At 44.3% G+C, this 23,362-nt stretch overlaps 1 protein-coding gene across 1 annotated transcript in view; it reads right to left on the bottom strand.

Annotated features, from left to right (window-relative positions):
- Positions 1-2,348: 2,348 nt before the first annotated feature.
- Positions 2,349-23,362, bottom strand: part of grm5b (glutamate receptor, metabotropic 5b) — a 929,621-nt gene continuing 908,607 nt past the window's right edge. Inside the window, exon 8 of the mRNA XM_070892001.1 lies at positions 2,349-3,168. Within this exon, the coding sequence (XP_070748102.1) occupies positions 2,349-3,168 (820 nt within the window). The remainder of the gene's footprint in view (positions 3,169-23,362) is intronic.

Here is a 23,362-nt window from a genome sequence, read left to right as displayed (position 1 = left end):
GTGATAATGTCTTTGCTGAGTCAACAGTTAAATTATTTAAAGTAACAGAACAATTCAACCTCAACTCGAGGGGTCGAATGACCTGCTCCTACTCCGATTTCTTATGTTCTTAAGAACTTATTTAATTGTTTTGCCTTTGCCAGGTTAACCCCTCATTTAAAAAGAAAACAGACTGAGTGAGCATACATACTATGAAGGCCAAGGGTTTAAGATGTTTGAAGAAAGTTACTCAAGGACATTAAAACTGTGATGGTCAAGATGTCATCATCCTGGATCTGGGCAAATTACAGTAACATCTTAACTGCACATTTGCAACAAAACCATAATCATACCTATCTTTTTAATAGATCTTGTTTCAACCAAACTACAGTCACCAATAAAATTAAATACGAAACAAACGGCCAAAGATTTTTTTTTGCATTGTTTGGAATTTGTTGATATTATGCTATATCCATATACCATGTTCATTTCACTATGTACCAACACATGTGCATACTATTTCAGGCACACTCACATAAACCTCTGAACGTGTATCTCAGTGTATACTGTACTTCAACGAATATGGATATTCATGATTATCAGTGAATCTCAAGGCTTTTTTGCATTATTTAAAACATTTACATGTGACATGGGAGTAATTTGAAGCTGCAGTATCCCTTTTGTTGGCACTGTTTATGAACTGATTGCTAAGCCATTAAAAAGTATTCTAATTGTAATCAGATATTACTAAGAGCATTTTTTTTTCAAAAACAAAAGCTGAGTTTCACAAAATGTCTGATAACTGGGTTTTCACACAACTGGCAAAAATTACAAGAATTAATTTATGTTATGCTAGCAACCAATCATATCTGCTCAAAACGCATATCTAAAAGTAATTAGTTGACAAATTTCCTCATATATTCTCCATACAGCACTAATACGTAACCCACATTCTAAATGATTGCCCTGGCATGAGCCTTTTTTTCTTCTGACTCACCACCACAATATGATAAAGCTAAAATTACAATAACAGTCTAAAATGGATAACATATTAGAAGTTACTGGTCAATTACAGTTACACGAATACCAAAAGTCTTACTCCAATATAGTCATGTACTAATATTAAAATGCAAATGAGCTATTAAAAGACTATATGACAACTATATTGAATAATGCTGCACATTATTCACAATGCAGTTGAATTATTTAGATGATTTCCTCATACAAGTAGCTATCCCAGTCTACTCACTCTAGTGGAATTACCAATATAAACCGATCAAATAAAAGTGGGATAAGAATAGCTTATTTTTTAAGCAATGTCCTAAAATGAATATATAATAATTCAAGCAATGATAAAATTCAGCCATGTATTGTATGATACTTAAAAACATAATAATCTATGAATGCCCATGTGATACTTCTTTTTTAGGGTTTTTGAGTAAAGATGTATTGTTGGTGTCATGTTCAATTAAACATAATAAACAATATGTATAAGATATGCTAGTGTAATCAAATTCATCCACACAATTGGTCACAAGCTATAAGAACCCATAATGTCAGAAAGGATGATTAGATCTCAGTGATTCATAAAATTATTGAAATATTCCAGACACAAGAAATGGAGTAAAACATTGCTGAGCAATGGAAATAACCTTTGTGATTTCCACTAGATGTCACTTATATAAATGTTATTTTGACAGTGTATGAGCCAAGTATAAGGGATACTGCAACTTAAACATTCCGCTCCTGATCGAAGATGATATGTTTCATATAATGTTTCTACATGTGTCTTTTCCAGCTGTTTTCGTGTTGGTCATATATATATTCCCTTCCTATGAATCGCCACACTTCTTTCATACAAAAATGGAAGTCCTTTTGGTCCTGTATCTTATGATCCTCATCCAACAAATTTACATTCATTTTTGGTCTCAACCTTTTGAGAAGTTTTGCAGTTTCGCATCAGGGAAATAGGAAATAACAATCTTTGTAACAGATTGCTAAAGTCTTGAAGTCAACTTTACCCCCAATCATGTCTTTTCTTAACTGGTTGTCATTGTGAGCAATGCACTTGGCAACCAAGTCATCCTTTTCCCAGCCCTCTATCTAAATACAAGTAAATTTCCATATGAAAAGAACCCACAAGGTTTAAGGCCACTAGCAGACAGTTTTCTACCATAAAGTTGTTCTCAAACTGCTTGTGGAATTCATTTGATTCCAACATTCAGAGAAATCCCATCTTCAACTATGCAGAATCTATGCCAGTATTTGTTGACATGAATAAAACAAATTATGTTTGGGTAAAAATTGATGAAAGTTTGCAGATTTCTTATTAGTTTCGGCTCATCTTTAGATCAACATACATTATACATTCACAGAGATGAAGAGCTTTGTGTATAGTCACGCAGAACAAGAGTGTCGTATCTAGGGGATGATGGGATGCAAAGTGCTGATTCTGACACAGGAGAATTGGGCGAACCACTCCCTGAATCAACAGAGTCTCTGAAAGGCGAGGGAGGGGTAAGAGCTACAAGCTCCTCAAAGTCTGTTTTAACCACTGAAGTCTCAGAAGTGCCATCTTTGACACTTGTATTTGAAACACCACTTGCAGGCTGTGATCGACCATTCACCTCGATAGCCGGGAGAGGCTGGATATCCGCAAACGTTGTAATGGGTGTAGGCAGTTGTATCTCCTTAGGAAGCAGGTAGGATGGACAGATGGGAGATGCTCCTATGACTCCTGAAGGAGCTGATGAAAGCATCATGGAATTCAGCTCACTGATGTTGGCCGTGAAGCGGTTCACCACACTGCTGATCTGCTCCATCAGAGAACCTTGGGAAGAGCTGCTTCTCTGGACATGCTCAGACTGGAATGAGGGCATGTCATTCTCTGCTCGGCTGACAGATCCAGCTCTGTGACTCACAATACTGATGGGTGAAGGTGTCTGCGGTACATACTGGACTGGATAGTGCTCCTCTGCCTCAGAAACATCATACAGACCTTTGATATTTGTTTCTGGATAGCTGTGGCTGCTGTGCCGACTCTCAGAGCTCTTGGAAAAAGGTTTGATGAGAGCAGATTGTTTTGAGGTATTATCCTTCTTCTTTATGTGGACAGAAAGCCTCTTCCATAGGTGATGACCTCGGGAAGAGCGTTCATTATGAGCCCAGGTTACAGATTTTCCATTTGAGCTGGAAATGAATTCAAAAGATAAAAAAGAGTTTTAGTGATGTAATACAGGACATCATCAATGCATTTTTTACACAATAAATCAGGGATCTGCTGCATTTCTCTGAATTAACAGGGATAACATTTCTCCTTTTAATCACAATGTAAAAGATTTTTGTACCTTCAATTCACCTAACATAATTATATAGAATTTACAGCAAAGAAACAGGCCATTTGGCCCAACAGGCCTATACCGGTGTGTATGCTCAATACAAGCCTCCTCCCACCCTTCTTCATCTAATCCAATTGGGGAACAAAGAAATGGCAGACCAATTGAACAAATACTTCAGCTCTGTCTTCATGAAGGAAGACACAAATAACCTTCCAGATGTACTCGGGGACAGTGGGTCTAGTGAGAAGGAGGAACTGAAGGATATCCTTATTAGGTGGGAAATTGTGTTAGGGAAATTGATGGGATTGAAGGCCGATAAATCCCCGGGGCCTGATAGTCTGCATCTCAGAGTATTAAGGAAGTGGCCCTAGAAATAGTGGATGCATTGGTGATCATTTTCCAACAGTCTATCGACTCTGGATCAGTTCCTTGGGACTGGAGGGTAGCTAATGTAACACCACTTTTTTAAAAAGGAGGGAGAGAGAAAACGGGTAATTATAGACCGGTTAGCCTGACATCAGTAGTGGGGAAAATGTTGGATTCAATCATTAAGGATGAAATAGCAGCGCATTTGGAAAGCAGTGACAGGATCAGTCCAAGTCAGCATGGATTTATGAAAGGGAAATCATGCTTGACGAATCTTCTGGAATTTTTTGAGGAAGTAACTAGCAGAGTGTACAAGGGAGAACCAGTGGATGTGGTGTATTTGGACTTTCAAAAGGCTTTTGACAAGGTCCCACACAAGAGATTGGTGTGCAAAATCAAAGTTCATGGTGTTGGGGCTAATATACTGACATGGATCGAGAACTGATTGGCAGACAGGAAGCAGAGAGTCGGGATAAACGGGTCCTTTTCAGAATGGCAGGCAGTGACTAGTGGAGTGCCGCAGGGCTCAGTGCTGGGACCCCAGCTCTTTACAATATACATTAGCGATTTGGATGAAGGAATTGAGTGTAATATCTCCAAGTTTGCAGATGACACTAAACTGGGTGGTGGTGTGAGCTGTGAGGGGGACGCTAAGAGGCTGCAGGCTGACTTAGACAGGTTAGGTGAGTGGGCAAATGCATGGCAGTTGCAATATAATGTGGATAAATGTGAGGTTATCCATTTTGGGGGCAAAAACACGAAGGCAGAATATTATCTGAATGGCGGCAGATTAGGAAAAGAGGAGGTGCAACGAGATCTGGATGTCATGGTTCATCAGTCATTGAAGGTTGGCATACAGGTACAGCAGGCGGTGAAGAAGGCAAATGGTATGTTGGCCTTCATAGCTAGGGAATTTGAGTATAGGAGCAGGGAGGTCTTACTGCAGTTGTACAGGGCCTTAGTAAGGCCTCATCTGGAATATTGTGTTCAGTTTTGGTCTCCTAATCTGAGGAAGGAAGTTCTTGCTATTGAGGGAGTGCAGCGAAGATTCACCAGACTAATTCCAGGCATGGCTGGACTGTCATATGAGGAGAGACTGGATCAACTGGGCCTTTATTCACTGGAGTTTAGAAGGATGAGAGGGGATCTCATAGAAACGCATAAGATTCTGAACGGGACTGGACAGGTTAGATGTGGGAAGAATTTTCCTGATGTTGGGAAAGTCCAGAACCACGGGACATAGTCTTAGGATAAGGGGTAGGCCATTTAGGACTGAGATGAGGAGAAACTTCTTCACTCAGAGAGTTGTTAACCTGTGGAATTCCCTGCCGCAGAGAGTTATTGATGCCAGTTCATTGGATATATTCAAGAGGGAGTTAGATATGGCCCTTACGGCTAAGGGGATCAAGGGCTATGGAGAGAAAGCAGGAAAGGGGTACTGAGGGAATGATCAGCCATGATCTTATTGAATGGCGGTGCAGGCTCGAAGGGCCGAATGGCCTACTCCTGCACCTATTTTCTATGTTTCTATGTTTCAATCAGCATTTCCTTGTATTCCTTTCTCCATCATGAACTTTCCTAGCTCCCCTAAATGCATCTATGCTAGTCGCCTTCACTACACCTTGTGGTTGCGAGTCCCACGTTCTAACCACTCTCTGGGTAAAAAAAATTCTCCTCAATTCCGTATTGGATTTATTAGTTTATAGCCTGGTTCTGGTTTCCCCCGCAAGTGGAAACATCTTCTCTATGTCTACTGTAACAAAACTTTTCATAATCTCAAAGGCCTCTATCATGTCACCCCTCACCCTTCTCTTTACTAGAGAGAAGTGCCCTAGCCTGTTCAATCTTTCCTGATGGGTATAACCTCTCAGTTCTGGTATCATTCTAGTAAATCTTTTTTGTACCTTCTCCAGTGCCTCTATATCCTTTTTATAATATGGAGACTTAGGGGGCCGAAATTCAGGGTCCGGATAAGGCCGTTTTGCGGCGGCCAGGCGGCGGAATCCAATGGCTGCCAATTTCTGGTCAAATGGTCGCTGCAAGCTAAATTAAACAGGGTTTTTATCTGGTGGTCCCCACTTCCACCCCGCTTTCTCTCTTGATGCATCTTCTATTCTCATTACGAGTCCTGGCTGTGCGGCGGTCATTAAAGGCAAGGGGCCCACTGCCGCAGCCGCCATTTAATTTTTTTTGTCGGCCGACTTCCACGTCGGCCGGACTATTGTGCTCCGGGTTCGGCCGGGCCACCAACAGGCAGCCTGGCACTCCCCTCCTTGGCTGCCAGGCTGCTGGCCCGGCCAAAACCCACCCTGGTGGCCAATCCTAAATATTCGCCGATTATCTCCCTTTAAAGCAGGGGAAATACGTGGTGCGCAGACGCACAATGATGTCACCACCACTCAGCGGCGGAGAATCCATCTTGCCCCCACTTCCGCTCCTCACCAGCACTTACCGCCGCACTTCTGACCCAATTATGATCTCGGGAAGAGCTGAAAATCGATTGAAAGCCCACCTCATCGAACCCAATGGTAAAAACTTTTTAAAAACGGAATGTGCGCCTGCTTTCTGCGGGCATGAATTTCGGCCCCTAGAATTGTTCACAGTCTAACCAAGGTTCTCTACAAGTTTAACATAACTTCTCTGCTTTTCAATTCTATCACTCTAGAAATGAACCCCAGTGTTTTGTTTGTTTTTATTATGGCCTTATTAACCTGCATCGCTACTTTTAGTGATTTGTTAATAATTACTGACAATGAGGGCTAGAAATTCCATATCATCCCGGTTGGGGTGTTAACTTTTGAAAAGTTGTAAGGTTAGCGCAGGTGCTAATCAATCTCCACGTCTGTAAAATTGAGTCTCTGCGCTGAAACAATGCAGGGGAGCGCTAAATCAGACGCTAATGGTGTGGATGAGTAGTGTTAGGCTCCAAGCGATATCGAATATGATGTGCTGTGTAATCGGGAGTGAGCATTGGCGAAGGCGCCTTCCAGCCATTAAAGGGGAGGGTCACTGGAGTCTGCACACCAGCCCCTATGATTCGGGGAGTGCAGATATGCTGCGAGATGAAATGCAAAGTCCTTTGACGGCCCACAATAGTAATTCAAACAGCTTTTATCTGGCTGCAGATACATCCTGCGCTCTCTGGCACACATAAATGATCTCTGGGAGCATCCCTTTAAGTAGCTCCCCATCAGATGCCAGTGGGTTGCTCACGCCTCCACTCCCTACCACTGTCAGAGCGAGGCGGTAAGGCGGGGGGCCTACTGAAGTTTGCAGATTGGGTGCCCAGTGAGTGTTGCAGGTTTGGTGACATCACGATCTGCATGGCGAAAGGTGTCAAAGTGCTAACTTTTATCGCCATCGCTACGGCGCGGGATTTGCCCCATCGGGGTGCTACTGCTTGAGTGCCCGTAAGCAGCCTAATTTCTCCCCCTGAGTCTTTAACTTTTTCTATTATTCATCATCAGTATTATCTTACTTAATTGTCAAAGCCAACTTCCATTCATTTAACTGTTATACCATTGAAAAAGCAAGTTTTGTTCGAAGTAATTAACAGTGAATACATTTTTTTTAAAAAAGCATTTGTCGGAAGATGAGTGCTTCAAGACATGTTTCAATTTCTTTCCGTTGATTTATCTGGGGGGTGAAATTGTCCCTTTTTTAGAGGCCCAACAGTGCCTCCGAGGGGCGCTAATGGGGCGGAAGAGATTTTTCGCCTGGGAGAGGGGTTGCTACCGGCTCCAGGGAAATTGTCCAGGGGTTTGCGGAGGTGCTGCCACTGCAGCGCAGCGCCCTGCAGTTAGATCCTGGGTTGCCGCACAACCGCCAAATGACATAATCGCAGGGCGCGCGAGCCCTCACCACCCCGCGCTGACCCCTTACAGTCCCACGGGGAGGATTGCCCTGCAGGCCGTGAGGCTAGTGCGAGCGGATGTCAACACCAGCTTTCCGACATCTGCTCTTGGGGTGGTATTTAAAGGGGAGGCCGCCAGATCCTCACGCCACCATCTTTACTGGTTTGCCGGCTCTTGGGTCAGCTCCAGTATGGTAGTCCTCGTGTGGTCCGGGCTGTCATTGTGAAGCCTGGCACTCCGTTTTGGGTGCCGGGCAGCAGGCCCGGTCCCACGCTGCCCTGGTGGCCTAGGGGAGGCCATCAGAGGCCTTGCATCCATGCTATGCTTCACTCCCTGCACCAGTAAGGTCCCGGGATGCATCCTTAAAGTAAGTGGAGCACACAAGATTGTGCTCCACTTTCTTTGAGGGGTGGTAAGCCCAATTCAGCGGCAGGGTGGGACTTCTGCGCCAGGCATAGAATGTCCAGGTCCTAGCTGGTTGCTGCCCCCAATCGGGGCGCAGGGCAATTTTACCCCCTTCGTCTTTTAATTCATTAGGAATTAACTTTATGCAGAAACATAAAGAACAGGAAGTTTCCAGGTTTAATTGCTGAATTCACTGATTTTAGATGGGGCTGTGGTGGGGGTATTACAATTAGCCTCAATGACCCTCTGGAATTTTACAGATGGACATTCTTGCCTGGAATTTCTGCAGGAATTCATCCAAATTCCTGCTGTAACTCCAGTGGAACATTGATGGAAATCTCAAAGAAATGGTGCAAATAGCACTGGAGATTCTACCCCTCTATCTGTAGATTTTCACGTTGAACTAAGTCAGCCTCAATGCATTAAACATTTAAAAAGAAATGAGATGGTGCATCTATTCTAACCCAACTGGAGATATGGAAAACATTTTAAAAGATATTGTAAAGGAAAACTGTAAGTTGTGTTGGAATCAATCAATGAGATTCCAAGAAATTGTAATTCACTTTGAAAACTGTGGCCTAGAAATTGGGCTATGTAACGCCCATTTTTTAGGTGCTACGTGGCCTCTTTAGTCCCCAAAATGGCAGGCAGGAAACACATGCATAATTCTGACTGTAAAAACAAGTTGTGTCCTTTACCAATGCCCAAACCAGGCATTACGCCATTTGCATCTACGAATAAGGGGCCGAACACCTGCTTGAGGTCCTCACTGCAAGACTGGTTTGCCCTGAGACAGTCAGCACCATAGCTGAATGCACTCAGGGGCCGAGAAATTTGGGAGGGTCCATTTGTCTAGGGTTGGTTTCCCTGAGTGCAACAAGCCCTCCCTCAGCAGATAAAACGGTACTCCTCCGCAAGAGAACAACACTTGGAACAATGACTGAGGGTAGCAAGAATACAGAATGTATTCTGGGTGGGGGTCTTCAATGACCTTCAGCAAGACTGGCTCAGTATTACCACCAATGACCAAGCTGACCCAGTCGTGAAAGACATAGCTATCAGACTGAACTTGCGGCAGGTGGTGAGAGAATCAACATGAGGGAAAACCCTACTTGACTTCCTCCTCCCCAATTTATCTGTCACAGATGTACCTGTCCATGATGCTCTTGGTCGCTGTGACCACCGCAGAGTCTTTATGGAGATCAAGTCCCATCTTCACACTGAGGTCACCTTCCATTGCGTCGTGTGGCTCTGCCACCGTGCTAAATGGGGTAGATTAAGAACAGATCTAGCAGCTCAAAATTGGGCATCCATGATGCGCTGTGGGCCATCAACAGCAGCAGAATTGTACTCCACCACAATCTGTAACCTCATGGCCCAGCATATCCCTCACTCCTCCATCACCATCAAGCTAGTGACCTACCCTAGTTCAATGAGGAATGTGGAAGAGCATGCTGGAAGTAGCATAAGGCGTACCTAAAAATAAGAACCCAACCTGGTGAAGCTACAACACAGGACTACATGCATGGTAAATAGTGGGACCAGTATGCTATAGACAGAGCTAAGTGATCCTGGCATTCCTGGCCAGCCTCCCATGTTCTACCCTCTGTAAACTTGTGCTCATCCAAAACTCTGCTGTTCGTGTCCTAACTCGCAACAAGTCCTGTTCACCCATCACTCCTGTACGCGCTGACCTACATTGGCTCCCAGTTAAGCAACGCCTCAATTTTAAAATTCTCATGCTTATTTTCAAATTCTTCCATGGCCTCGCTCCTCCATATCTCTGTAACCTCCACCAGCCCCACAAACTTCCGGGATATCTGCGCTCCTCTAATTCTGGCCTCTTGAGCATCCCCGATTTTAATCGTTCAACTATTGGTGGCCGTGCCTTCAGCTGCCAAGGCCCTAAACTCTGTAATTCCCTCTCGAAAGCTCTCTACCTCTCGTTCCTCCTTTAAGACACCTGCATTTCGTCATCTGCCCTAATATGTCACATTTTGTTTTGTAACGCTTCTGTGAAGCTCCTTGGGACATTTTACTACATTAAACATGCTATATAAATACAAGTTGTTGTTGTTGTTGATCCAACAAAAAACAGTCAAAGCTCTGCATTCCTGCCACATCCAGTCGTGAATGATTGTGGACAAGTGAGCAACTAGCGCGAGGAGAAAGTTCCATGTACATCGCCACCCACAATGATTGCACAGCCCAGCACATGAGTGCAAAAGACAAGGTTGAAGCTTTTGCAATCAATCAGAAGTGCCAAGTGGATGATACTTCTCAGCCTCTTCCTGGGGTCCCTACTATCACAGATCCCATTCTTTATCTAATTCGATTCACTCTACAAGATATCAAGAAATGGCTGAGTGTACTGAACACATCAAACACTGGTCCTGACAACATCCCGGCTGTAGTGCTGAAGACCTGTGCTCCAGAACTAGCCGTGTCTCTAGGCAAGCTCTTCCAGTACAACTACAATACTGGCATCTACCCGACAATGTAGAAAATTGCCCAGGTGTCCTGTCCCCAAAAAGCAGCGTCCAGCCAATCGTTGCCCTATATGCCTATTTTCAATCATCAGCAAAGTGATAAAAGAAGTCGTCAACAATGCTGTCAAGTGACAGTCACCAATAACCTTCTCACAATACTCAGTTTGGGTTCCACCAGGACCACTTAGTTCCAGACGTCATTTCAAACATGGATACAAGAGCTGAATTCCAGAGGTGGGGTAAGTGTGACTTCACTTGACATCAAGTCAGCATTCACCTCCAAGCAATGACCATGTGCATTCTGGCAGTAGATCAGCCATCACGGATGATCTCAAAATCTCCTTGCAGAATGTCCGTTCACTTTCAAACAAGGCCCTTACCATCCAGGACTTTGTCGTGGATGACTGCATTGACATCATGGCACTAACTGAAACTTGGAAAAGGGATAATGACACACTAACTTTAATCGAAGCCTCTCCTCCCGGCTATACCTTCCACCACTTGCCCCGCCCAGACCGCCATGGTGGCAGTATAGCTCTCATCACTAAATCACACCTTGGTCCGTCCCCTTGCTCCTTCGGCACTTTCTCATCTTTTGAACATCTCGCCTTATTCCACCCCTCTCACCTTTCATTCAAAATTCTTGTTCTCTACCACCCACCCAAATATAATAACTTTATCATGGATATATTTTCACTGCTTTCCTCCCTCAGCCTATGCGACTTCTCATCCTCGGTGACTTCAACCTCCATTTCAATTCATCATGCTCTCTCTCCTCTGAGTTCACAACCCCTCCTGTCCTCCCTTAATCTCTCCCTCCATGTTAATTCCTCAACCCATATTCAAGGCCACCCTTTAACCTTGCAATCTCTCGTGGCTTTGCTATTCCAACCATATCAATTACAGATACAGCTATCTCTGACCATTACCTTGTATCGCTCTCGACCCACATTCCCCTTCCCCAATCTAAATCTACTTCTTTCTGCATCTGCCCCTGGAAAAAACTCTCTCCAAACTCTCTTACAACTGCACTTATCAACTCAAAACTGTCCAACCTTTGGCCCTCTTTTAACAATGACATTTCTGCAGCCATCAATCTGCTCAACCACCAACAACCTTCACCACAACCTTTGATGTCCTAGTCCCTATTAAAAATATTACTCTCTCCCATGCTGGCTGTTCCCCCTGGTACAGCCCTCATCTTTGCTCCCTCAAGTCAAAAGGTCGCAGACTTGAACGAATATGGTGGACAACTAGTTTAGCCAGATCTGGCTCGAACACATAAAACATTAGCAGTTCCTACTCTTGTCGACAAAAACTGCTCACTATTCCAGGATCATTCAAGATTGCAAAAATAACACCCGGCTACTATTTTCCATTGCTAAGCATCTCCTTAAGTCCCTCTCCCCTATCTCCACCGCATTCACCTCCAACAACAAGTGTGAGGAGCTCATGGACTTCTTTGTCTCAAAGATTGAGACCATCTGATCAGTTGCCTCTGCGAGTTCCCTTCCTTCACCTAGCCCACAGGGCCAAACTTCATCTGAGGCTCCCACCTGCCCTAACCCCTAAACTCATATCTTTCTCTAGTTTATCTTTGATCTCTCCTCTTGATCTCTCCAAATTCATCTTGTCCATGAGACCCACTTCCTGCTCCCTTGACCCTATTTTCACTAAACTGCTGACTACCCAACTTCCTTTTCTGGCCCCCATGTTAGCCGACATTGTTAACGGTTCTCGCTCCTCAGGTACTGTTCCCCTCTCCTTCAAATCTGCTGTCATCACCCCTCTCCTCAAAAAAACAACCCTTGACCCCACTTTGCTTGCTAACTATCACCCCATCTCCAACCTCCCTTTCCTGTCCAAAGTACTTGAACGTGTTTTCGCCTCCAAAATCAATTACCATCTTTCCATGAATTCAATGTTTTAATCTGGTTTTTGTTCCTGTCACAGTACCGAAACGGCTCTCATCAAAGTCACAAATGACATCCATTGTGAGTGTGACAAAGCTAAACTATCCCTCCTTGTCCTTCTGGACCTATCTGCAGCCTTTGACACAGTTGACCACGCCATCCTCCTCCAACGCCTCTCCACCAATGTCCAGCTGGGTGGGACTGCACTCGCCTGGTTCCATTCTTATCTATCTAATCGTAGCCAGAAAATCTCCTGCAATGGCTTCTCTTCCCGCTTCCGCATCGTTACCTCTGGTGTTCCCCAAGGATCTGTCCTTGGCCCCTCCTATTTCTCATCTATATGCTGCCCCTTGGCGATATCATCCGAAAGCACGGAGTCAGTTTCCACATGTACGCTGACGACACCCAGCTCTACCTCTCCACCACTTCTCTCGGCCCGTGCTTGGTATCTAATTTGTCAGATTGCTTGTCCAACATCCAGTACTGGATGAGCAGAAATTTGCTCTAATTAAATATTGGGAAGACCATAGCCATTTTCTTTGGTCCCCGCCACAAACTGTGTTCCCTAGCCACCAACTCTATCCCTCACCCTAGCATCAATCTGAGGGTGAACAAGACTGTTTGCAACCTAAGTGTCATATTTGACCCTGAAATGAGTTTCCAGCCACATATCTGCAGCATAACTAAAACCGCCTTTTTCCACCTCCATAACATTGCCCACCTCCACCCCTGCCTCAGCTCTTCTGCTGCTGAAACCCTCATTCATGCCTTTGTTATCTCCAGACTTGACTACTACAAATCACTCCTGGCCAGCCTCCCACATTCCACACTATGTAAACTTGAGGTCATCCAAAACTCAGCAGCCCGTGTCCTAACTCGCACCAAGTCACGATCACCCATTACCTCTGTGCTTTCTGACCTACATTGGCTCCCAGTTAAACAACGCCCCGATTTCAAAAGTCTCATCCTTGTTTACAAATCACTCCATGACCTTGCTCCATCCTATCGTTGTAATCTTTTTCAGCCTCACAATCCCACAAGATGTCTGCGCTCCTCAAATTCTGGCCACAGAAATCGGTGGCCGTGCCTTCAGCCATTTGGACCCCAAGCTCTGGAACTCCCTCCCTAAAATTCTCCACCTCTCTACCTCTCTACCTCTCTTTCCTCCTTTAAGACGCTCCTTAAAACCTACCTCTTTAACTAAGCTTTTGGTCATCTGCCTTAATTTCTTCTCATGTGGTTCGGTGTCAAATTTATCGGTTTTGTCTTGTCACACTGTTGTGAAGCACCTTGGGATCTTTTGCTACGTTAAAGGCAATATATAAATAAAAGTTATAAATATTATTATTTGACTGAGTGTGTCACCAAGGAGCCATGGTAAAACTGAATGGGGATCAGTGGTGAAACTTTTCACTGACTGGAGTCAGACCTGACACAAAGAAAGATGGTTGTGGCTGTCGGAGACCAATTATCTCAGGGCCAGGACATTGTTGCAGTTCTTCAGGGCATGACCTAGGCCCAATCATCTTCAGCTTCTGAAGACATTGTTCAATGTAACGATGACTCCATATTCCCAGGGGAAACTTGCCCACTGGCAGTGTATTTCAAAAAATGTGGGATACACAGCCTACTTCTGACCATTTTCTTTTAATGCACAAATAATAATGCAGAGCATTTGCTTGAATTTCTGCTACAAGCTCCTGACAGGCGAGGCTCCACGTGGAAAGAGTGAAGTTGGGAAATTATGCCTAGAAAGAATTTAAATTTGTTCACTACTACAACAAAGGATCTTGCAACTGTTCAAGGTGCAAGACAAACTTTATTCAGGGAGTCTGGCTGCACCGTTGTAGACCAAATGCTAAAGATTCGAAGTCCCTTGTTTGATGACTTGAAGGATAGAGAGTTTAGGAGATCGGACATGCCAGACTTAAGCAGTAGGTTGCAGTGAACTTTAAATAGCAGATACTTCACACAACATGTGAAAGATGAGACTGACTTCTCCTGTTACTGAATCAAAGAAACATTGTCATCATCATCATAGGCAGTTTCTCAAAATCGAGGAAGACTTGCTTCCACTCTCAAAGTGAGTTCTCAGGTGTCTGTACAGTCCAATACAGGAATGACAGTCTCTGTCACAGGTAGGACAGACAGTTGTTGAAGGAAAGGGTGGGTGGGGAGTCTGGTTTGCCGCATGCTCCTTCCGCTGCCTGCGCTTGTTTTCTGCAGGCTCTCGGCCACGAGACTCGAGGTGCTCAGCGCCCTCCCAGATGCTTTTCCTCCACTTAGGGCAGTCTTGGGCCAGGGACACCCATGTGTCAGTGGGGTTGTTACATTTTATCAATGAGGCTTTGAGGGTGTCCTTGAAACGTTTCCTCTGCCCACCTGGGGCTCGTTTACCATGTAGGAGATCCAAATAGAGCGCTTGCTTTGGGAGTCTTGTGTTGGTCATGCGAACAATGTGGCCCGCCCAACGGAGATGGTCGAGTGTGGTCAGTGTTTCGATGCTGGGGATGTTGGCCTGATCAAGAGCACTGACGTTTGTGCATCTGTCCTCCCAGGGGATTTGCAGGATCTTGCAGAGACAGCATTGGTGGTATTCTCCAGTGATTTGAGGTGTCTGCTGCATATGGTCCACGTCTCTGAGCCATAGAGAAGGGTGGGTATCACTACAGCCCTGTAGACCATAAGCTTGGTGCCAGATTTGAGGGCCTGATCCTCAAACACTATCTTCCTCAGGCGGCCGAAAACTGCGCTGGCACACTGGAGGCGGTGTTGGACCTCGTCGTCGATGTCTGCCCTTGCTGATAGTATGCATCCGAGGTATGGAAAGTGGTCCACGTTGTCCAAGGCCGCGCCATGGATTTTGATGACCGGGGGCTTTGTTGTATGGCGGGGTCAGGTTGGTGCAGGACCTTTGTCTTCTGGATGCTTTGTGTAATGCCCATGCTTTCATATGCCTCGGTGAAGGTGTTGACAATAGCTTGGAGTTCAGAACCAGTGGGAACCTGTTCAACCTTCGTCGCCTCCAGGCTAGATCCAAGATCGTGCCATCCTCGGTCGTCGAACTGCAGTACGCAGACAACGCTTGTGTCTGCGCACATTCAAAGAAACATTGTGTGCTGTTAACAAGTAAACTCATGTCAACTTGGTGATTCTTCTATTTAGCTATCCTGTCTTCTGGATCTCAGTATTTATTTGTTTGAAATGCACTCAATGTCACTTCCCTGGCCGACGCCCCCATAACCCTTTATTCCCTTGTAGCTCAAAAATTTGTCTATCTCCACCTTAAATATATTCAATGACTCTCTGGGGCAGAGAATTCCAAATATTCACAAACCTCTGAGAGAACAAATTACTCCTCATTTCCGTTTTAAATGGGCAACCCCTTATTCTGAAACTATGCCCCCTAGTTCTCGATTCTCCCATGAGGGAAAACATCCTCTCTGCATCTACTCTGTCAAGACACCTCAGAATCTTACACTTTTCAATACAATCACCTCTCATTCTTCTAAACGCCAATGAATATAGGCCCAACCTGCTCAACCTTTCTTCATAAGACAATCCCTTCATCTCAGGAATCAACCTAGTGAACCTTCTCTGAACTGCCTCCAATGCAAGTCTATCCCTCCTTAAATAAGGAGACGAAAACTGTATGCAGTACTCCAGGTGTGGTCTCACCAACGCCATGTACAGTTGAAGCAAGACATCCCTATTTCTATACTCCATCCCCCTTGCAATAAAGACCAACATTCGATTCGTCTTCCTAATTACTTGCTGTACCTGCATGCTAACTTTTTGTGTTTCATGTACAAGGGTCCCCAGATCCCTCTGCACCACAATATTTTATAGTTTCTCTCCATTTAAATAATAATTTGCTTTTTTATTTTTCCTACCAAAGTGGATAACCCCACATTTTCCCACATTATACTCCCTCTGCCCAATTTTTGCCCACTCACTTAACCTATCTATATCCTGTTGCAGATTTGTTGTGTCCTCCTCACAACTTGCTTTCCCACCTATCTTTGTATCATCAGCAAATTTGGCAACAGTACACTCAGTCCCTTCATCCAAGCCAATAATATAGATTGTAAATGGTTGAGGCCCCAGCACCAATCCTTGTGGCACCACACGAGTTTCAGTTTGCCAACCTGAAAATGACCCATTTATCCAGACTCTCTGTTTTCTCTTAGTTAGCCAATCCTCTATCCACATGAATATGTTACCCCCAACCCCGTGAACTCTTATCTTGTGCAGTAACCTTTTATGTGGCACCTTATCGAATGCCTTCTGGAAATCCAAATACAATACAGCTGCTGGTTCCCCTTTATCCACCCAGTTCGTTACATCCTCAAAGAACTCCAGAAAATTTGTCAAACTACAATTTCCCTTTTGTTATGTATGTAATAACTCGATAGACTGAACACTGTAAACTCACTCAGGTACAAACCTGGCTCAATTTAATTCGGGCCGAAAGTGCCCACATTACATGGTAGCTTGCTTTATATACCTGGCCTGCACACAAATGCGTACAGCCCAATGACCTCCGACAGGGACGCCCCCTGGTGGCTAGTAACTCCAAGCATACATACATGACAACATCCCCCTTCAAAATCTTAGTATCAGTCTTTTTACAAGTTAACACGATCCGGGGCATTCCGCTCACGAATTGATCGCCTCAGTTGAACTCCAGTTCTGGACTAGTGTTCTGAGTCAGTTATGATTGGAGGCTGGGTAGCCGATCTAATGGGAGTGGCAATGACCATGTCAGAGATTGAAAGTCCAGATTCATTGAGTACGGCGGAGTCCTCTGATGAATGAATATAGGTTGGTTGGTCACTGATCGTATCTTCCTCAACTTATTTCAGTTCATCCGTGTGCCGCAGCTTTATCTGATCAACATGTTTCCTGCATGTTTGCCCATTTTTGAGTATGACAATAAACACTCTGTTACTCTCCTTGGTCGTAACAGTACTGGCGACCCACTTGGGACCTTGACCATAATTTAGCACATACACAGGATCATTAATAGAGATGTCGCGTGACAAAGCAGCACAATCATGATGCCACTGCTGATTTTGACATCTGTTTTCAACACTATCATTCAAGTCAGAATGGACGAGAGAGAGCTTGGTCTTGAGAACCTTTCTTCATCAATAGTTCAGCAGGGGAGACCACAGTAAGCGTGTGGGGTCTTGTCCTGTAACTGAGCAATATGCATGACAAGCGAGTCTGCAGTGAACCCTGACTTACACGTTTCATACTCTGCTTGATTATTTGAACAGCGCGCTCTGCTTGACCAGTAGAAGCAGGTTTGAATGGTGCTGACCTCACATGTTTAATACCATTGAGTTTAATGAACTCTTGAAACTCCAGACTTGTGAAGCAAGATCCGTTGTCGCTCACAACGATATCAGGCAGACTATGAGTAGCAAACATGACACGAAGGCTCTCAATGGTAGCTGTGGATGTACTGGATGAAATGATTACACACGCTATCCATTTGGAATATGCATCCACCACTACAAAAACCATCTTACCCAGGAAAGGACCCACAAAGTTGATGTGGATCCTCGACCATGGTTTGGACGGCCATGACCACAGACTCAGCGGAGATTCCGCTGGTACTTTGCTTAGTTGCATGCAAGTGTTGCAATGATGTACGCATGATTCCAGATCAGAGTCAATTCCAGGCCACCATACGTGAGACCTGGCAATGGCTTTCATCATGACAATACCGGGATGAGTGCTGTGTAGACCACGTACAAATTTCTCTCTGCCTTTCTTAGGCATAACAACATGATTATCCCACAGTAACCAATCTGACTGAATGGATAGTTCGTCTTTGTGACTTATAGCAGACCAATCACCACTAAAGATATAACGTTTTACAACCGATAAAATTGGGTCCTGCCTGATCCAGGTCCTAACTCGTTGAGCAGTGACAAGGGTCCCTTTACTCTCAAAAGCATCCATAACTAACAGTAGATCTGCAGGTTGTGGTGTCTCCACCTCCGGTGTGGGCAAAGGCAGACGGCGCAGTGCATCGGCACAATTCTCATTGCCAGGTCCATGGTGACGGACATATTCATAGGCAGATAATATCAGTGCCCACCTCTGGATGTGGGATGATGCATTGGTATTGATACCTTTGTTTTACGCAAACAATGAAATGAGTGGCTTGTGATCCGTTTCGAGTTCAAAATGAAGACCAAACAGATACCGATGCATCTTTTTAACCCCATACACACAGGCTAAAGCTTCTTTTTCTATCATGCTGTAGGCTCTTTTCGCCTTTGACAAACTTTTCGAAGCATACGCAACAGGTTGTAGTTTACCCGACTCATTAGCTTGTTGGAGCATATGATGAAGCATCACAGGCCAATACTAAATGCTTACATGGATCATAATGTACCAGCAACTTGTTAGAGCAAAGCAGATTTGTAGCTTTCTCGAAAGCTCTATCTTGAGACACGCCCCAAACCCAGTTGTCGCCTTTTCTTAGCAGCATGCGCAGTGGCTCTAATAAAGTGCTCAATCTAGATAAGAAATTACCGAAGTAGTTGAGTAGACCAAGGAACGAACACAGCTCCATCACATTCTGAGGCCTGGGTGTATTTTTGATGGCCTTGGTTTTCGAGTCCGTAGGCCTGATGCAAGAAATTCGACCCACTGCCATGAAGACGCACTTTGAACATTTCAGCCTGAGTCCTACTTTGTTCAGGTGATGTAGAACCTCTTCAAGATTGTTCAGGTGTTCGGCAGTGTCACAACCTGTGACCAGAATGTCATCTTGAAACATGACAGTTCTAGGGATGGACTTCAGTAGACTCTCCATGTTCCTCTGAAATATGGCTGCAGGCGAGCGAATTCCAAAAGGACACAGGTTGTAGATAAACAGTTCTTCATGAGTGTTGATGCACGTAAGTTTCTTCGACATGTTGACGAGCTTCTGTGTCATATAGGCCGACGTCAGATCCAGTTTAGTGAACGACTTCCCACTGGCTAGTGTTGCAAACAGGTCATCAGCCTTAGGTAAAGGATACTGATCCTGTTTCGAAAATTGGTAGATTGTAACCTTGTAGCCTCCAAAATCCTGACAATGCCATCGTTCTTCAACACAGGAACAATGGGACTGGCCCATTCGTTAAATTTAACTGGTGATATGACCCCTTCACGTTGGAGTCTGTCCAGCTCAGTTTCAACCTTCTCCCTCATCATGTACGGAACAACCCGATCTTTGTGATGGATGGGCCTTGCACCCGAATCCAGGTGAATCTGCACCTTGGCTCCCATGAAATTGCCGATGCCCGGTTCAACCAGCGAGGGAAAGTTGCTCAGCACTTGAGCACACAAAGTGTCATCCACCGATGACAATGCTTTGCTATCATTCCAATTCCATTTGATTTTTTCGAGCCAATTCCTGCCGAACAGCATTGGACCATTTCCTGGAACGATCCATAACGGTAGATCATGAACCACACCATCATATGACACCTTGACTACTGCAGTGCTAATCACCGGTATGAGTTTTTTGGTGTAAGTACTTGACATTGACTGGACTCAGCTTAGGCTTCACAGCCTTAGTGTCCCACAGCTTGTCGAATCTCCTTTGGCTCATTATCGACTGACTTGTACCCATGTCCAATTCCATCGATACTGGCACGCCATTTAGTTTCACATTAACCATTATTGGGTGGCTCTTTGTCAGGAATGAATACAGTCCATACACTTCCTCCTCAGGTATCTCAGGTTGCATATCCAGGTCCGCGCTGGACTGGTCGTCATCATCCACATGGTGAGTCGCAGTACGCTTGTGGACACATTCGCTGAAGATGCACCACTTTCGAACAGCCTTTACAGATGTACTGTTTAAAACAACACTGCGGATGCCAATGATTGCCCCCACAACGCCAACACGGTGAAATCGGATTCGTACCCATTGGCGGACTTTGAGCAGCTACAGGTTTCTCATACGCAGTCGAGTAGGCCCTGCCATAAGCAGCTCTGCCATATGACGATACAATCTTGTTTACAGTACCTGTCGTGGAGCTCGGACTCTTCGATGATATCTGCCTTAAATTATCATCCATCGTCATGCATGCCTGGGCAATCATGATGACCTTGCTCAAATCCAGCGTCGCCGTACCAATAACTTCTGGAGGATCACCTCGTGGTTGATTCCTATTACGAAGAAATCTCGCAGCATGTCTCCCAGCGCATCTTTGAACTTACATGGCCCAGCAAGACGTCTTAGGTTGGCGACAAATTCCGACACATCCTGGCCCTCAGAACAAACATGCGTGTAGAATCGATAGCGTGAGATGATGATGTCTTCTTTTGGCTTGAGGTGGTCATGTACAAGAGCACATAATTCCTCATAGTCCTTGTCTGTTGGACGTGCAGGTGAGAGGAGATTCTTTATGGGGCCATAGATTTTCGGACCGCAAACAGCGAGGAAAACCGCCCTGCACCTAACTGCGTCAGTAGCTTCCTCCATTTTGTTGGCCACGATGTACTGGTCCAGGCGATCAATAAAATCCGACCAGTCCTCTCTCTCCATGAATCTCCCCAGATTTCCAATGGTGCTCATTTTGCATGCGAAGGTTCTTGAGTTACCTCGTCGCCAAATGTTATGTATGTAATAACTTGATAGACTGAATACTGTTAACTCACTCAGGTGCAAACCTGGCTCAACTTTATTTGGGCCCAAAGTGCCCACATTACATGGTGGCTTGCTTTATATACCTGGCCTGGACACACGTGCATACAGCCCAATGACCTCCGATAGGGGTGCCCCCGGTGGCTAGTTACCGCAAGCATATATACATGACACCTTTCATAAAACCATGTTGACTCTGCTTGATTGTATTATGATTTTCTAAATGTTCTGCTACTACTTCCTTAATAATGGATTCCATCTATGTTATCTCTGTATAACGTAGGATCTATGTTATTGAGGCATCATGGCACCACCTGATAAATTAATGCCATTTTTATTATGGGTCCTATTTTAGAATAATCTGCTGCAAAAATATAAACTGATTATTATGGGTCCATGCTGTATTTCACCACAATAGTTGAGAGAATCAGATTTCACACTTGAAAATCCACAATTGGAGAATGATGTAATACCTAATAATAACTCAGCAAATACATACCCATGCATGTCTACATGTGAAATTGTTTGCCCTCACACAATTTTTATCAGTTTATATAATTTAAATTATTGAGCTGCAGCATTCTGCAGTCAAGGCCCAGACTGCGACTGTCTGATCTCAATTAACCAGTGACTGCTTAAAACCTCTTCCTTCCTTTCCCTTTTGTGATGCAGATTTAACAACTCTGCAGATGTTAACTGGAAATAATCTTGTTGTCATGGGCAGCTGTGTCACCTGTGTTCGATTGGTTATCCATGTTGTGCCTTGTGGCTGATTATTGCAAGTGTACAGTAATACACTTTGGTATTCCTACCAGCCATATCTTACAGCTGGATAAACTGAAATAATTATAAGTATTCAATTTGACCACTGCTGTCACTACTCTTAAAAGTAACCCACAGTTGTGCCTGGAAAGCTGTAGACTTTACCTTGAGAGTGATAAAAGCTAGGCAGAATGCCAGAGCAGCAAGATTCAGCCTAGACACTGCTGTCTAAGCTCAATTTCAGCATTTGATGCTGCTGACAGTGCATTCAGCAGTTTACCCTCTCAAGATTTATATTATTTAAATTATTGAGCTGCAACATTATGTCAGGATCTGTCAGAATTCACATTGGAGTCTGTAATTTATCATTTATCTCTAGAATACCTGGCCACCTTTGAAAACAAAGGGGTAATTTTGATTTTGAATGACTGTTTCAAATGGACGATAGCAGATTGGCAGCCCGTTTTACATCTCTCCCGATTTTTATTTACATTATTGCACAAAGTCAAAATTACCCCCAGTAAGTTATCAATGAAACTGCTTCACTAAAGCAGAGGTTGAGTTTGATAGCAGGACTGTACAAATACACCTAACTACATCCATATAGCAGATGGATTTTAATGGTGGTTATGATTTGGAATGCACTGCCAGATAAGGTGGTGGAAACGGATTCAATAGTAACCTGCAAAACTGAATTGGATGAATATTTGAAGGAGCAACAATAGGAGGGATATGGGGAAAGAGCAGGGGATTGGAACTTACTGGATTGCTCTTTGAAAGAGCCGGAGCAGACTTGATGGGCTGAATGGCCTCCTTCTGTGCTGTACTATTCTAATATGAAATGCAAGATAAAGCATATTGGACCAGGAAATAAGTACACAAGGAAAAGATTCCTTTACTAAGGGTGGAAAGCATTAGTTGTTAGTTACAGACTACATGGGATCTGTAATGCTCTATTACTGGAGGCAGGAGGGAGGGTCATGCTATCTTTGACTGGCTGTAAGCCAAGGTTAAATAGTAGAGTTATGATATGGATGATTTGCTTCTAATGCAATCCTGTTTCAAAGAATTGCAATGGCACTGAAGACTGCTATGGAAAAGTCCAAGACCTCAACCATAAGAACATAAGAACAAAAGAAATAGGAGCAGGAGTAGGCCATTTGGCCCCTCAAACCTGTTTGCCCATTTAATAAGATCATGGCTGAGCTGATCATGGACTCAGCTCCACTTCCCTGCTTGCTCTCCATAATCCTTTATTCCCTTATTGCTCAAAAATCTATCTATCTCCACCTTAAATGTATTCAATGACCCAGCCTCCACAGCTCTCTGGGGCAGAGAATTCCACAGATTTACAACCCTCTGAGAGAAGAAATTCCTCCTCATCTCAGTTTTAAATGGGTGGCCCCTTATTCTGAGACAATGTCCCCTAGTTTTAGTTTCCCCTATTAGTTGAAATATCCTCTCTGCATCCATCTTGTCGAGCCCCCTCATTATCTTATATGTTTCGATAAGATCACCTCTCATTCTTCTGAACTCCAATGAGTAGAGACCCAACCTACTCAACCTATCTTCATAAGTCAACCCCTCATCTCCAGAA

Source organism: Pristiophorus japonicus, chromosome 10 (assembly GCF_044704955.1).
Source record: "Pristiophorus japonicus isolate sPriJap1 chromosome 10, sPriJap1.hap1, whole genome shotgun sequence".
NCBI lineage: Eukaryota > Metazoa > Chordata > Chondrichthyes > Pristiophoridae > Pristiophorus > Pristiophorus japonicus.
This window is presented reverse-complemented; position numbering and strand designations above follow the sequence as displayed.